Genomic DNA, 17,452 nt, shown 5'->3' with positions numbered 1-17,452 from the left:
TCGTCCACATGAAATACAGTCAGTAATTAGCTCACGTTTCTCTGTTTCTCTTTAATGTATGACCCTGACAGTTGACTGTGTGGATGCTTGTGATGTTTTTAGTGAGAGTCCACTTTGAGATGTTTAATGTTCTCCTATTTGAAACATTTTAGGCAGTGGCAGATTTGAAAAAAAAATGTAGACAGGCTATGTTTAATTCGGTTCTGAAGAAATACAGTTGGCATATACTTGCTCTTTTGTTTCTCCGTTTGTGATAGGGTCTCTTGTACCCCAGATTGGCCTTGAACCGATTTATCTTCCTGTCTCCACCTTCTGAGTGTTGAAGTTTTAGGAGTGTGGCACCATGCCCAGCTCGATTGCTCATACCCTCCGGGGGCAGAGCAGACCCGCCAGGGATGGCTCTGATTTCAGACTCATCACCTTTAGGTGCTTAAGAGCTTGCTCCGCCACGAGCTCCTCCTTCTTGTTCCATTCCACAGCATTCATGATGCAGGTCCACAGAAGCCCGATCACGGCTGTTTCCGGAAGATCGTTCCTTTTCATCTCCTCTTTGACATAAAGCACCACCTACGTTTCGTGGAGAGAGAGTCAGTGAGCAACAGCAGACCAAATATAAAGCTTAGAAACCGGGGTTATTTCTCTCGAAGGCAAGGTCAGTAAGAGGTGTGGGGCAGGGAGGGAAGGGCTGCGCTCTCAGCGTCTCCGTTCTTGATGCACACCCTCAAATGACAAGATGGAAGAAATCTAGGAAATCTACTTTTACCTTGTAAACTTAGTTCTGGACAAAAGCTGCCAGATGGCATGGACTAAGAGAAAGGCTGGAAGGGTAGGGATGAACCCCACGGGTTCAGGATGAGGGGGCATGTGCGTCTTTCTTTGGGTTTGAAGAAAGCAACAGGTCTGTGAATTTTTATCCCTACTTTTCAAAATTAAATTTCTTGATGTCTTGGGCTTGTATAAATCCATTCTCTACAATGCATTTTGAAATTCCTACTCTTGAGATTCCCATGCCTCACTCAGGGAAAAGTCAACTGGTAAAGAAACTGTAAGGCGCCTCCCTCCTCTCCTTACAGACAGGGAAACTTAGCCTGCTGGTGGTAGTGCACGCTCTTAATTCCAGCACTCAGGATGCAGAGGCAGGCGGATCTTTCTGTGTGAGTTCGAGACCAGCCTGATCTACAGAGCAAGTTCCAGGACAGCCAGAATGGTTACACAGACAAACCCTGTCTCAGAAAACCAAAATCAAGAACAAACCTCAGACAGGGGAACTTGTTTTGTAGGTAAGGATGGCCCTGAACTTCTGTTCCTGCCCCTCTACCCTCTAACTGCTAAGACTGGACACCACACCTGGGTTATGAGGTGCTGGACCCAAGGCTCATGCAAGTCAAGCAAGCATTCTACCAAGCAAGCCACACCCCCAAATTCTGCCTTTTTCTTTGATTCATGACAGTCTAGCAATATTCAGCAGGTTATCTCTCCTTTCAATTATGAATCTTAGCCTCAGTTCTCAGTTCTGAATGCAGGCCTGCCGAACAGTGTTTCATTCATACTCAGACGCCGTGCCTTTTTCTTGACACAGTCAGTTACAGGCAGGGTCCTCAAAGTGACTAAAAGCCATACAGTATCTTTGGTATGCTACCCTGTAACTAACAACACACCCTCTTTCCCTTTCTTTTCCTGTGAGAAGACAACCATTTTTATTATTTCTGCTCTGAACTTCAGAAACAAAAGAGTGGGTTGAATAGCTCTCAAGTGGATGGACCATTGATGGAGGAAGGTCATAGGTTAAAAAAAAATAAAGAAACTGCTTGGCTGGCCCTCATAGGTTAGAACACAGGTGGGTGGAGAAAACAGAACAGAATGCTGGGAGGAAGAGGAAGTGAGCTCAGACTCGACAGCTCTCCACTCGGGGGCAGACGCCTCAGAGAGACACCATGCTCCCCACTCCCGGGAAGATGCACACGATGAAGCTCCGACCCAGGATGGACGTAGGCTAGAATCTTCCCGGTAAGACCGGTGCTACATAGATGATTAGAAATGGGCTAGTCCAGGTGCGAGTGTTAGCCGAGAAGAGGCTAGATAGAAATGGGCCAAGCAGTGCTTAAAAGAATACAGTTTCCGTGTAATTATTTTGGGTAAAGCTAGCCGTGGGGGCGGCCAGGCGCCGGGGATACAGCCCGCCGCTCCTATTACAACAGACCATTCTCGGGCTTAGAGCTGTGTAGGGATAAGTCCCGCCCCTTAAGGGGCGTGTTCGCCTCGGGCTAATGTCTGCCTATAAATTTGGCGAGCAAGCTCCGAGCTCTCGCTTCTGCTTTCCTGGTCTCCGCGGGAACGGTGGTTCTGTAAGTCTATTTCTACATTAAAGCTATATATATATTTTTACACTCTGTCTGCATTCATTTACGCCGTTACATTTTGGCGTCCAACGTCGGGCTATTTTGCCCCCGACTCAAGCGGGTAGCCCGCTAGCTAACACAGCACCCTCCCCGGTGCTGTTTTTCAGTTCGTGACTCCGGCCCCAGTGCCGAGTCCGAGACACACTCGGCGACACAGGCCCATTCTGCCTGCCTTGGCTAAGTTTTGCAGCGGAACCCCACTGCCTGAATTAGCAGAAGCTCAAGTACTTGCGGTTTTGCAACAAAAGCTGCCACAGCGTCAGATTTGGTCTGTTACAAAGTGACTTGGCCGGGCGGTGGTGGCACACGCCTTTAATCCCAGCACTTGGGAGGCAAAGGCAGGCGGATCTCTGTGAGTTCAAGGCCAGCCTGGTCTACAAGAGCTAGTTCTAGGACAGGCTCCAAAAACACAGAGACCACCACTGGCAGGAACCGATCTTTGCAGGTAAAAAAAAATTTTCTTTTATAAATAAAATGTCTGAACACATTACTGTTCAAGAATTTAATGATTTTTTTAATTGTACCATGTGGGAGATTTTACAAGAGGTGTCTATCACCCCACATATATGGATCCTTCTGGGATTCGTAGTTTTCATTGGCACCAAATGGTTTGATAATAGAAATATGATAAAGTCTTTACGAGACGAATCCAGGATTCTTAAGGTAGAGATTGAACGCTTAAAAACAATTGAGAATGATAACAATCTTCTCAAGAATCAGTTTGAAGTTCTCCAGGCTGATAACAATCTTCTCAAGAATCAGGTTGAAGTTCTCCAGACTGATAACAATATTTTCGAGAATCAGTTTGAAGTTCTCCAGGCTGATAACAATCTTCTCAAGAATCAGGTTGAAGTTCTTCAGGCTGATGTTAAGGAGAAATTCATTACTATGGAAGAGGGAACAGCTGATCTGGACCATAAGATTCAGTCCCTTTCTGTAGGAAATGAAACATTAACTGAGAGAATCAAAACTGCTGAATGTGACAATCGGATTTTGTCTAAAGCTTATGACAGATTGACGGAAAGATTGTCAATACAAGAAGGCACGGTTTATGCCATAAAAATTATGTCCAAAGATGAGATGTTATCTCTAACGGACAAACTTCATATTATAGAATCCTCAATGAAGGCTTTGGAACATAATTCTGGACAGGAGATTCAGACATTGCAGAAAGCAATGGTGAATAGAATTGAAAAGATTGAGGAATTTCTAAATTCTGATGAGGAAGAGCAAAGGGTAGAAAGGAAAATTTTAACTACATCTGTGGGTAAGTCTCTCCGGGACAATTTCCACAAAGCTCTACCTACAGCTCTACCTGCCTTTCCAGTAATAACAACAGAGAAGGTGATTGGTTCCAAAAACCCTAGGGTCATCAAGGAGGATACATGGGAGCCTGTGCGTATGAATGATCTCAAGGAAATAAAACAGGCTGTCATGACTTTTGGGATGCAAGCCTCTTTTGTTAAAGAGATGCTAAGATCTTGGGCCACGACAAGCAGAGCAACCCCCTCAGACTGGCTCCAGCTGAGCTCTGCGGTACTCGAGAGTGGACCGCAATTGAAATGGAAATGCTTATTCAGGCAAGAGGCTAGACTCTTAGAACAGCAGGAAAAGGCGAAGGGAATTGACATTTCCCTAGATCAAATTCTAGGTGAAGGGCTCTTTTCCGATCCTCAAGAACAAGCTAATTTGGATGAAAACACACTCTCCATGTGTACTACAGCAGCCTTAAGGGCTTGGGACAGGGTACAAGACCCAGGACAGAGAATGGAATCATTTGTCAGAGTTAAACAGGGTCAGAGAGAACCCTTTAGTGACTTTTTACAAAGATTAACTAAGGCTGTACAAATAGGAATATCTGACCCAGAAGCAAGACGTATAATGATTGAGTCTTTGGCTTATGAAAATGCAAATGTGGAATGCAAAAGGATTTTGGGTCCTTTAAAGCTCAGATCAGCGCCGTTGGAAGAATGGGTCTTGCATACACTCAATGTTGATACATTTGATTATGGCACTGAAGCATGGGTAGAAGAAGCAATTTCCAATGGTAAAAGGAGACACCAGAATACCAAATGTTTTAATTGTGGAAAAATGGGTCATATTAAAAGGAATTGTAGACAACGGATTTTCAGAAATAATAATAATAATAATAATGCATCTTTCAGAAATAATAATAATAATGCATCTTCTAGAAATAACAGAAATAGGAGGACTCAGCCTTCAGGTTTATGTAGAAGATGTGGAAAGGGCAGACATTGGACGAATGAATGCAGGTCTACAAGAGATAGACAAGGCAACCTGATACAGCCGGGAAACGTGAGAGGCGGGGCCTCACAGGCCCCCATGGCAAACATGGTTCAGTCATATCCAGTTTCTACAGAGAACGTGCCTCATCAGGACAATTAGGAAGCCCCATGCCTACTGTTACAAGCAATAATGATCAGAAAGATAAGTTACATGTGTTTTGGCAAACTTCTATAAATGATCAAAGACCTAAACTGAGAGTGTGTGTAAATGGCATTTTTATTACTGGCCTGCTGGACACAGGTGCTGATGTAAGTATCATTACCCCAGAATCTTGGCATCCATATTGGCCTCTTCAGAATGTAAATGTTCAGCTCCTGGGAATTGGAACCCTATCTCGAGTAAGGCAGAGCACGAGATGGGTTGAATGTATAGGGCCAGAGGGACAAATAGGAAAATTAAAGCCATATGTAGCCAATATTGCAATGAATTTATGGGGTCGTGACCTATTACAACAATGGAATACCGAAATTAACATTCCTGCTAAATCTAGAGCCTATATTTCTGAGAATAATATTAAAAGATATTACAAACGGAGAAAACCGGCCATTCGAGCTGTACAAGAACAAGCAATTGATGTCCCTTCAGAGATACCAACAGCCTTGCCTCTAAAATGGTTGACTGAGAAACCAATATGGACAAAGCAATGGCCTTTAGCTGAGGAAAAGTTACAGGCTTTAGAACAGCTGGTACAAGAACAATTAGATGCTGGACATATAGAAGAATCTACCAGCCCTTGGAATTCTCCTGTATTTGTGGTTAAGAAAAAATCAGGTAAATGGAGAATGGTGACAGATCTCAGGGCCATCAACAAGGTTATTCAACCTATGGGCCCTCTGCAATCTGGAATTCCTTTGCCCTCTTTATTACCAAAAGGATGGCCTCTCATAGTTATTGATTTAAAGGATTGTTTTTTCACTATACCTTTGCAAAAAGAAGATAGAGAAAAATTTGCCTTCACAGTGCCTACTTATAACAATTCTCAACCTTCGAGGAGGTACCACTGGACCGTTCTCCCCCAGGGTATGTTAAATAGCCCCTCCCTGTGCCAATATTTTGTGAACCAACCATTGCAAATAATACGCAAGAAATTTCCCAAATCTATAGTATACCATTACATGGACGACATCTTGTTATCCGATTCAAACATGGATACCTTGAACAGACTGTTTGAAGAAATAAAGATACTTTTACCTAAATGGGGATTGCAATTAGCTCCTGAAAAGATTCAGAAGGGAGATTCTGTTAATTATTTAGGTTATAAAATAGGTTTGCAAAAAATTAAGACACAAAAAGCACAAATTAGGAGAGATCGCCTACGGACTCTTAATGACTTTCAAAGACTGTTAGGAGACATTTCCAGTCTACGACCAGCTATTGGAATAACACCTGATTTAATAATTCATTTGAACAAAACCTTGGATGGTGATAAAGATTTAAACAGTCCCAGAGAATTAACAGCTGAAGCAGAAAAGGAACTGACAATGATTGAGGAAAAATTACAACAGGCACATGTGGACAGGGTGAATCCAGAGCTCGATTGTATTCTCGTCATACTACCATCAAAAATTTCTCCTACAGGAATTTTAATGCAGAGAGATGATATTATTTTGGAATGGATCTTTTTACCACATAAACCAAGTAAGAAACTGAAAACTTATGTGGAAAAAGTCTCTGAGTTAATTATAAAAGGCAAGCTGAGACTTCGTCAACTAGCAGGCATAGACCCAGCAGAAATTATAGTGCCTTTCACTGCTGATGAACTAAAGAAATTATGGGAAGATAATGAACCATGGCAAAGAGCTTGTGCTAATTTTCTGGGAGACATTAATAACAACTATCCAAAAAGCAAGCGGCTTAACTTCATAAAGAGAACTTCTTGGATTCTTCCTCGAATCGTCCGTGATGCTCCAATAACTGGAGCCCGTACATTCTATACTGATGCCAATAAATCAGGGAAGGCAGGTTACAAATCAGAAGACTTGGATAAGGTGGAACAAAGTCCGTATACTTCTGTCCAGAAGGCGGAATTATATGCCATTCTTATGGTGCTAAGGGATTTTAAAGAACCTATTAATATAGTTACAGATTCACAATACGCAGAAAGAGTTATTTTACATATTGAAACTGCTGAATTTATACCTGATGATACTGAACTAACCTCATTGTTCCTCCAGGTTCAAGATTTGATCAGGAACAGGCTTTGCCCTATGTACATAACACACATCCGATCCCATACGGGTCTGCCAGGTCCTCTAGCACAAGGTAATGCAGAAATTGATCAATTATTGATTGGTAGTGTGCTACAAGCCTCTGAATTTCATAAAAAACATCATGTTAATAGCAAAGGTTTGAAGAAAGAGTTTTCAATTACATGGCAACAAGCTAAGGAGATTGTAAAGAAATGCCCTACTTGCTCTTTCTATAACCAAACGCCACTGCCTGCAGGGGCTAATCCAAAGGGCACCCAAAGGAATGAAATCTGGCAGATGGATGTGTTCCACTTTGCAGAATTTGGCAAATTAAAATATGTACACCACACCATAGACACGTATTCAGGTTTTCAATGGGCTACTGCCCTGAGCTCAGAAAAGGCTGATTCAGTAATCACACATTTATTGGAAGTTATGGCCATCATGGGTATACCTGCACAAATAAAGACAGATAATGGTCCAGCATATGTATCTAAGAAAATGAAACGCTTTTTTGATTATTATAATATAAAACACATTACAGGTATACCAAATAATCCTACAGGTCAGGCAGTTATAGAAAGATCAAATCGTACTATAAAGGATATGCTGAACAAACAGAAAGGGACTGAAAATACCCCCAGAAATAGATTACATAATGCTTTACTAACCTTGAATTTTCTTAACGCTAATGAGAAAGGAACGACAGCAGCAGAAAGACATTGGATAATGGAAAAGTCTGCTGAACTAAATCAACCGATTTATTTCAAAGATGTGCTGACCTCTCAGTGGAAGCCAGGAGATGTGCTACGTTGGGGAAGGGGTTTTGCTCTTGTTTCCACAGGAGAAGAAAAATTGTGGATACCATCAAAATTAATAAAGTTTCGATTTGAAGAGGAGAAACCTCTTGGAAAGGAGAAATGACAACTCATCCACAACGATGATATTCATACAGGTGGTAAGAAAAACATATAGAATGGGGGCAGGGTTCTGTTCTTATCTCCACAGGAAAACACTCATCTTTGAGAAATTCAAGGGACCCTGGATGTTTGGATACTGACAGATGGAAAAATACCTGCCCAATAGGAAATATCAAGACAACTGAATCGGTTGTGTAAGTAATATTAAACCATATTTCTAAATTTATAAAGCTGGTTTTGAAGTTGGACTCTGGCTCAGTCCCTCTCCAATTCCAAGCCTGTTAGTAAGAGAAAAACCCAGAGTTTCTGGAGTTTCTGTCTCATGTCAAGAGCCATGATATGGGACAGAAAGAAATATGAGTTTAGAAAACATCTTTGCTTCTCTTCATATCTATCATACTTCTCATTGAATATATCTATCATGTCTTTCATTGAATATATATATATATATATGTTTATATATGTCTATATGATTAATGTTTAAGTTTTTCATAATGAACAATGAGTTTTTCCTGAAGTGACATTTGAAGTTTCCAGGAAGAAGATGGGGCCCCATAACAACAACTCCACCTGGTTGATATGACGTCATGATACTGATAGCGCTACTACAAGACCTGCTTTTGGTACCAGCTGCACAAGACAGTTCCAACTTGGTTAGCTGAAATGGTGCACATCTTATACAACATTTTGGCCAGACCTGCACGAAAATACTCAGAGACTATTTGCAATTTTAAAAGACATTATCTTGAAATTTAACCATCATTTTACTTTCACAGGATCCCCCAGAAAGAACGTCGCCCCTATGACAGCTGGAAGTAATTCTAGAGAACGACGTCCCCTCTCCCAGTATAGTTTGCCCTTGGGTTTAGGGACATCATTTAGGGGTTGATTATAATTAGTATATGATTGAGGGTTGGGAGAGGAATTTTATAAGCTCAAGGATCATTTTGAAAAAAAAAAAAAGAGGGAATGATGGGATAATAGATTTATAATTGTGAGTTACTGCTTTTAGACAAATATATTGGTATCAATTCTTGTATAATGAAACAAAGTTAAATTATATGGACTATTGTACGCATGCATGTTTCTACCTCTGTTTAAAACATTTTTATGTATTGACATATATTGTATTGATATATATATTGTATATATTTACCATATTGCAGTGTACATTTCTACCTCTGATTAAGATACTTATATAATATTTGTGTATTGATATATATTTACCTACTGCAATGTATATTTGTAGATTGTTTATATTTGGAGGTCATTGTCCTCATTTGTTTCACAGTCGTTTATTGTCTTAGTCTTTAAGTTAGATAGATATTGAGAATTATATAGACTAATTGTCATCTAAGTTTGTCATTTATAATTAGACTAATCAGGTTCTTTAGATATATAGAGATTATACTCAGTATAGATAGATAATCTTCAACCTCTTCAAAGAGCTGTAGAATATGGCCTTTAATCTAACTCAGAGTTTCGTGATAGTGAGACACAATTGCTCCTGGCAACACCGCTCTATTCCCGAGAGAATGTTGAGCACCAAAAACACTCCACCTGGAGCCTTTCTATTTTGGCAGAACTGGCCTTTGGGCAAAGAAATGCCCATACCTCAACCACTGACACAGATACAGAGCGTGCATCAATGGATAAAACAGGACTGTCATATCCCACCAAGACAGGGTAAGATAGTTTTGAAAAGTTCCTTGCCTTTAATAATGGTATGTCAGTTATGTTAGGCCTTAGCCAAAATTGGTTGACTCAACGTTGCAAACGAGACTTTGGGTGATTGCCCAGGTAGTCAGTTGTCTCTGTCAATTGTTGCACATTTTGGATATATCTCGTTTGTTGAGTAGTGTTTATTCCCTTCTCAGATCTTTGACTGAGTTGAAGATTATATAATTGTAGTTACTCTTTACATTATTTGGACTTCTTGAGATAGAATGTTTAGCAAAGCTTTTGTTCTCAATATTGTTTGTTGTATTTATTATTTGTTGTTATTGTATGTAGTTGTATTTGGTTTAGTTCTGTCTTATTTAGACAAAAAGGGGAGATGTAGGGATAAGTCCCGCCCCTTAAGGGGCGTGTTCGCCTCGGGCTAATGTCTGCCTATAAATTTGGCGAGCAAGCTCCGAGCTCTCGCTTCTGCTTTCCTGGTCTCCGCGGGAACGGTGGTTCTGTAAGTCTATTTCTACATTAAAGCTATATATATATTTTTACACTCTGTCTGCATTCATTTACGCCGTTACAGAGCTGCCTGCCGTTCCTAGCATGAGGCAGAGCAGGGGGCAGGCCTACACCTAAAAGCGGCACTATGGTTTTCCCTGTAGCTCCCTGCCCCCATAGAAGTCATGCAACACTCTAGTTTGAATAGCGTTGGAAACACTGCTCACTGTAAGGCGCAGATGCATGGGCATTTGTTGTTCTAACACCTCCACCTGGTGGACAGTTGTCAGCGTGAGTTTCTCTGGCTCTCAACCTTTCAAAAGCCAGGCGAGGCTTAGAGCACAGTAGGTACAGTTGCGATGAGGGGATTTGGGAGTAAGGAGGAGGAGGACTCCTAGCTTAAGTTTATCATACCATATAAAAAGGTGTTTCTCAGCCTAAAGAATACCTTTCCAGATACATCAACAGTCATTAACAATCATCTAATACATAGCAAACTATGCTGAAACACAGCTCCAAAACCTGTAGCTTTTACACAGCTTTCATCAAGGGGTTGCTGGCCCAAATGATCATTTCCTGTGTGGATTTGTGTGTTTTTTTTTCAAAGGTGCTGGAATGTAATTCAGTGGTGGCCCTCTTGTTGTACTTTATAAAGAAGTCCTGAGTCCAATCACCATGAAAAGAGAAACAAGCCCATACATTCAGACCTAGTGATACAAAGTACCCAGCCTAGACACTACACACAGCTGATGCCTAACTCCAGAGAGAATCCACCATAAAACAGAAATGCCACACCATGGGGTTTTCTAACGGCAGATAGATGGCCAAGTCTGTACGTTGGTGAAGCAGTTTGATAATCATAGCAGCTGGGTAAAGTAGGGCATTTGAACCAAAATAACATTAATTTCTAGAATACCCCCAAAATGTAATAAAAGAGGATTCTGAATGAATACTTTGAGACAAGTCCTAGGGAAAAGGGGATAATGTATAGCAATAAACAGGAGGGAGTGAAAGCTATGCTATGTGACCTATGTAATTCCTGCCGTTTGTATTGGTATTCACACGCATGCATGCATGCACACACACACACACCACCATGCATCATTTTGACAGTGCTGGACATAAAAACCATAGTCTCATGAATGCTTATTCAAGTGCTCTGAACACACCTGTACCCATCAACCATGTCCACTGTATTGGAGGTCATCATGGCCTCCTACCTCCCCGAGGGCCCCCACCCCTACCCTTCACCCCCTTGTGTTACACTGGATTCACCATGGCCTCCTACCTCCCCGAGGGTCCCCACCCCTACCCTTCACACCCATGTGTTACACTGGATTCACCATGGCCTCCTACCTCCTTGATGGGACATTCCTGAGACAGTCGCTCTTGAAGCTCCTTCTGCAGTTCCTTCCTGGTGCCCAGAGACTGCTGGACTCTGAGAAAGTCCGACAGCTCCTTCAGTCCTGCATCAGTGAAGTATTTAGCAAAATGGTCCACACTCTGTCTGTTCACCGGGAAGAGTTCCTGAAGGAGAAAAGGGGACGAGTGAACTCCAAGCAGCTCAGGTTAGGATGGATTTCCCATGCTAATGTCCTTGTGATTTCGCACGCAGACAAGGACTGCTCCACGGGAGAGCACTAGTCCTAGTACAGTCACTGAGTTGAGTGCCTTTAATAACAAGACCATTTTATAGAGGACTGCCTCACGCAGACACACTTGCTGTGCTCATTGGAACCAGACCCCCCTTTCTTTCGCTTTAATCAATAGCAACACAAGACTAAATAAAGATAAAAACTCGTGGAATAGTGGTGGCAAATGCCTTTAATCCCTGCACTCGGGAGACAGAGGCAAGCGGATCTCTGCAAGTTCCAGGCCAGTTTGATCTATAGAGCAAGCTCCAGGATGGCCAAGGCTGCACACTGCCTTGAAAAACCCAAAAGAAACCCCAAAACCAAACCAAACCAAACCAAATCCAGCCAAACAACAGCAACGGAAAGCCTAGGAAAAATGGAATGGTGCTTGAGTTGTTTTATTGAGAAGAAAAAACCGACATCATTAGCTGCTCACACTGCTCCTTTGACTGTGTTCAAGTTTCTTTCTGTACAGCTGAAATGATCAGAAACACCAGGGAAAACACCAGTGGCTCCTCCCCTCCAAGGACCTTCAGTCCCGCCCTAAGCAAATGCTGCTCCTCCGATTTAGACCCAGAAAAGGAGCCGCGGGACTCTCCCCCTCCGCTAACATCGGTGGCTCTCAATTAAGTTGAGAGTGAGGCCCCATCTAAACTTGCCTCACCAGCTGCTCAGTTTCTTACATAATTCTTGTGGGTTTTTTTTTCTTAGTAGTTGTTAAAACAGCAATAAAAAAAAAAAAAGAGGAAAACACCCTAGCGGCTCTCATATGCTCATCACTTCATTTTACCATACCAGCTTGGCACCTGCTCAGTAGCACTTGGTCACAGTCTCATCCTGGGTGACTCCAGCACCCAGCTATGGAATGAAGGCCATTTTCAAACTGCTGTCAAGTATGAGAAACAGACATGTGCTTTTCATTGGTTAGATCTGCATGCATACAGTCAATGATTCTTTAACTTATCTCAGTGGAAAGACCTGCCATCATGGGGCTGCTGCCAGGGAGAGGACCACTATCATCTGTCCATCATCCCTATCTATCTATCTATCTATCTATCTATCTATCTATCTATCTATCTATCATCTATTTACATCTATCTATCTATCTATCTATCTATCTATCTATCTATCTATCTGTGTTTGCATCCCAGATAATTTTTTAATATAGGGATATGCATGTATCAGATAGAAAGTAAGAGAAGGGATTAATGTGGCTCACAGTTGGGGATAGCCATGTCGCAGGAGTGTCTTGTTCATGCACCAACTAGGAAGCATAGAAAAGGCACGTCACTACTCAGCTCGCTCGCTCTCCCTCCTTGTTCATCACAGTACCTACAGGATGCCTTACCAGCACAGAGCACTCCCTGCCCTGTTTCACCTTCTCTAGGAAAGCCCACATGTCCTCCCAAAGGCTTCCTCGTTACTGGCCTCGGGGTATTCTATTTACTTAGAATATATAAGGCTGTACGTAAAATTAGAATGGAATTAAGTTTCTCCATGATAACGAGAAATAAAAGGAACACAGGCCAGAGGCTGCCACGTCACTGACACGACCCCACGCTGACAGCAGTCACGCAGACAACCTCTGATGCACACACACTTACAAGCAGCCGCTTGTCCAAGTTGGCTTTCCGCAAGGAAGAGGTAACAGAATTGGCGTCCTTCTCTGCCATCCAGGCTTTGAAAAGCTTGACAGCAAATGAGGCCGCAATGCCTGTGAAAGGAAAACCAGAATGTCATTCCCGTGTGCAGAGACCCCTTGTGAGGCCGTACAAGGCAACAGTTCCAACCAGGTTTCCTGAAATGGCTAACAGCTAATGTGGGAGAGAAGAAAAACAGACAGACCTGCCCGCACAGCTCGTGAGAAAGAACTTGGGCATGATGGCTCATGCCTGTTACACCAGCAACAGGCAGCAGAGACAGGAGCATTGCTACAAAAGCCAGACCACCTGATCTACACAGAAAGTCTGAGGACAGGCAGGGCAACATGGTGATATCCTACTTACAACAAAAACAGATGAACAACAGCAAAAAAAAAAAAAAAAAATCAACAAGGAAAATAAATTAAAATACTTTTCAGCCGGGCGGTGGTGGCACACGCTTTTAATCCCAGCACTGGGAGGCAGAGGCAGGCAGATTTCTGTTGAGTTCAAGGCCAGCCTAGTTCAAGGCCAGCCAAAGCCACACAGAGCAAGGACTCCTGATGTCAATCTGGTATAACTTAACTACTCGTGTGTTCATTTATTCATGTTTACTTAGCGTGCAGGCCAGAGGTAGCACTGGGTATTGCTCCTCAGAAGTCCTTCATCTTGTTTTCCGAGACAGGGTCTCTTCACTGGCCTGAGGCTCCCCAGCTAGGGAAGGCTTATTGGGTAGTAAACCCCAGGAACCCTCCTATGTCTGCTTCTCACACTGGAACCACCAACTGTAACACCAGACCAGGGTTTCTACGTGGCCAATAAATTATAGTATACCTAAAAAGCACTAATTGCAAGAGCTCACAGTACCAAAAGTCCGACTGATGGCCTCTAGGGTCACCTGATGACCTTTAGGGTCACCTGAAGGCCTCTAAGGTCACCTGATAGCCTCTAAAGTCACAGGTTTGTAAACTTGGATGAAACTGAGAGGATAAAGCTGTGCTCACAAATTCTGGCTAGCTACTGGAGATGTTTGGGGTAAAACCCGACTGACTTACTTTCTTGGTATGAATACATGAAATATCCTATGTTCAAAGGTCGGCAGTGAATGACCGCAGCTCGTGGCGGCGCTAAGACGACCGCTGGCCATTTGTGCTGTCTGTTCTGTGTCATCTTTACCAGAAAGCACAGCGGTCAGACACCTGGGGAAACCCTGCTCCTCTGCCCCACAAGCTTACTGCTTTCAAGGATTGTGGGACTTAAGATCAGGAGATGCAGGCAAAGGATGGGAAAGCAGTGGTCAGTCTGTCTCCCGGGAAAGGCATGGGAGGCTTCCCACTCTACTCATTCAACACAGAAGGTAAGATGCGGAGAAAGCCCAGGTTTGATGTGGGACAGCCTAGAGGGTGTGACTCTGGAGCGCCCACCGCCACTGAGACTGCGCTGAAGTTGGACACCCTGACGGACAGAACCACAGCCTGAGAATCTATTTAAGATTCAGACTCATTTATTTAGTGTGTTCTTGAGTTAGGGTTTTGCTGTGTAGCTCAGGCTGGCGGGCTAGGAACACATGGTTCCCCTGCCTCAGCTTTCTGAGCAGCCGGAATGACAGAAGTGTAGTTCAAGGGACAGTCAATTTGTTAAGTGATGTGGGTAAGGACTGACTGACAGTGGCTGACAGGGACCTCTTGATGAGGATGGTCGCCAACCTTTTGATTCGTACACCAGGGCTGCTGAAAATGAAACACTCCTGGAATTTTAAAAGGAATTTAAATAGATGTGTAGATGTAAATCAGGAAGCCACTCAGTCCCTTATCCATATTTGAATCATGATTACTTCCAAAAATAAACTATTGGCTAGTTAGCAGACAGTTTTTCTGGAACGCTTCCAATTTCTGAATACATGTTTATATAGCATTTGATGAAGCTTTATGGTGTAGTTGAAATATTTAACTGATTTTCCTAAATTGAATGTCTGCCTAGTATTGGTGGCATAAGCAGCTAGCAATATTCCTTTCTAGAAGAATTCCTATTTCGGTCAAGCCAGGTTGACCTCTGATGAGTCTCAGTGCTGGCACCTCTCACTGGCCACTACCTCAGTGACCTCAGCCATCCGCGCCATCCCACTGGCAAGGCTCCTGGACCTATATGCTAAGACGTGCCTTACTGCTGAACACGGACAAGGATGGGGTGTGTGCCAAAGCTGATCTGAGGACACTCGACAATGACCGGGGACACCACTCTTGGGATGAAGTCTGGGGCATGAACGAAGTTCCTGTTCACTCTGATGTCCACCCTAACTTTACAATTATTATTTCACTTAGACACGGGGTCAGCAAAATGGCTTTGAGAACCTGAGTTCAATCCCTGGAATCTGTATAAAGGCAAAGCTAGCACGAGAAAGTTGTGCACAGATTGATGCATGCATGCTGTGGCATCACACACACACACACACACACACACCACACACACACCACACACACACACCCACACCACACACCACACACACACACACCACATATCCCTATGGAAATATGCTTATGTATTATACCCCCAAGAATCCTGAGCTGACTACTTTTGTGAGTCTCCTTTCGGTATCACTGGCAGGGAAACCTGGGCTTGCATGCATGCGAGGCAGGTGCTGAATCACTTGAGAGACACCACAACTCAAAGCATAAACTATAAACAATATTAGTAGCTCATAGAATCAATATAAGCTTTAATACAGTTAAGTAAGGGAGTAAAATTGAGACTATTTTGTAATCTGTTTTTTAAGAAAAAAATAAAAGCGTGATTGAAATCTGAAGCTTAAGAACAATCTATATTTAAGCCTATCACTCTGTATTACAGGAGACACTCGATGGGAAACCCGGAAGGCTTTTGAAGTCACTCTCTTACTGAGTGGAATGGTCCTTTTTTCGTGGATGACTATTACATAGGAGTTGAGCAAAGGCATAATATTGTAATCCTTTCCTAGTTAGGAGACCCGATGGTGTGGGGAACTTAGTCCTTAGCGTCAGCAAGGGTAAAAAGTGCTGTTGACTACTGAACCCCACTCCCCACTTAGGGTTATATTAACTAGCAAGGCGATTATCTTCTACTGTGGTGGCTAGGGAAATTCAGTATAATCAATGTGTAAGGTGTCAACTGTACCTTCTTCTGTGTGGAAATGGCTAATAACATAAGATACCCTGAAGGTGCTGAATTCTTTTCAGAAAAATACTTTCCAAAATGTCCCAGTGTTGACAATAATGAATGATTCTAGAACCCTAACACTCTCGAGAATCTGCGCAATGCCAACTGTCTCTTGACTTGCTACTTTTTCCTAGCTACAACGGCACTCTAGCCCTATGGGCGTGAATGGAGCTGGGCTGTCCTACACGCAGGAGGAAGACTTCCCAGAAGAAACAGATGTTCTCACAAAAGCTCCTTTAATTTATTTTTAAGGAAAATCACTGTTTTATGTTAAATTATAATTTGCATACCATTATCCTCCTACAAGAAGACAGCCCACTCTTGTTTTATTGTATAATCAGTGGTTGCAGCCGTGCAAACTGCCAAATTTTAGAACTCGTGCATGCGTCTTGCTGCCGCAGCAATCTCGACTTGGAAAATATCCACTGTCCTTTGGACAATGAAGGCCTTTTCCCAAAGATATCTTAACGTGCATGCGTGTATGTCTAAAGTCAACAGACTGTAGGCTGCCCCGGAGCTTCAGTTAGAGCTGCTGGACACACACCCCAGTCTTCTGTGAGAGAAGCAAGTACTCTCGACTAGCACGCCATCCTACCCTGAAGGTCTTAAAAATGTGACAAGAACCAACACCCGAGAACCCTGCCTTCATGCTTGTCTGCCTTCTTTGATTTAGGGAGGGCAATTGCTATGTAGTTCAGGCTGGCCTGGAACTCACTCTGTAGCCCAGGCTGGCCTTGAGCCTGCAATGACCCCTTAGGCTTCAGCCTCCTGACAGGTCCTGTGCACAGATCTGAAGCTGAAATGGTTTAGAAGAGTTTTTTCTGTCTCAGGGATCTTTTGAAAATGACTGGGATTTTTATTTCTAAGGACAAAAAGGTTCTACGAAGCACAAAGCAGTCCCAGAAAATAAAGTGTTCCACAAACCACAAGGGCTGGCATCATCTGAGCTGGAAGAAATGGTTTGGACCTAACCAATTTCCAGGTGTTCACACTCTGCCTAAG

General features: G+C 42.9%; 1 protein-coding gene across 2 annotated transcripts in view; it reads right to left on the bottom strand.

Annotated features, from left to right (window-relative positions):
- Positions 1-17,452, bottom strand: part of Bzw2 (basic leucine zipper and W2 domains 2) — a 56,393-nt gene that overhangs the window by 9,398 nt on the left and 29,543 nt on the right. For both annotated transcript variants that reach the window (XM_041658585.1, XM_041658584.1), the window contains exons 7-9: positions 13,223-13,332; positions 11,341-11,511; positions 421-567 (exon numbers count right to left, since the gene is read on the bottom strand). In XM_041658585.1, the coding sequence (XP_041514519.1) occupies positions 421-567; positions 11,341-11,511; positions 13,223-13,332 (428 nt within the window). The remainder of the gene's footprint in view (positions 1-420; positions 568-11,340; positions 11,512-13,222; positions 13,333-17,452) is intronic.

The sequence above is a fragment of the Microtus oregoni genome, unplaced genomic scaffold (assembly GCF_018167655.1).
Source record: "Microtus oregoni isolate MIOR12 unplaced genomic scaffold, Mior012 000009F_ref0000495, whole genome shotgun sequence".
In the NCBI taxonomy this organism is placed as follows: Eukaryota; Metazoa; Chordata; class Mammalia; order Rodentia; family Cricetidae; genus Microtus; species Microtus oregoni.
Note: the sequence above shows the minus strand (reverse complement) of the source record. Positions and strands in the feature narration are given on the sequence as shown.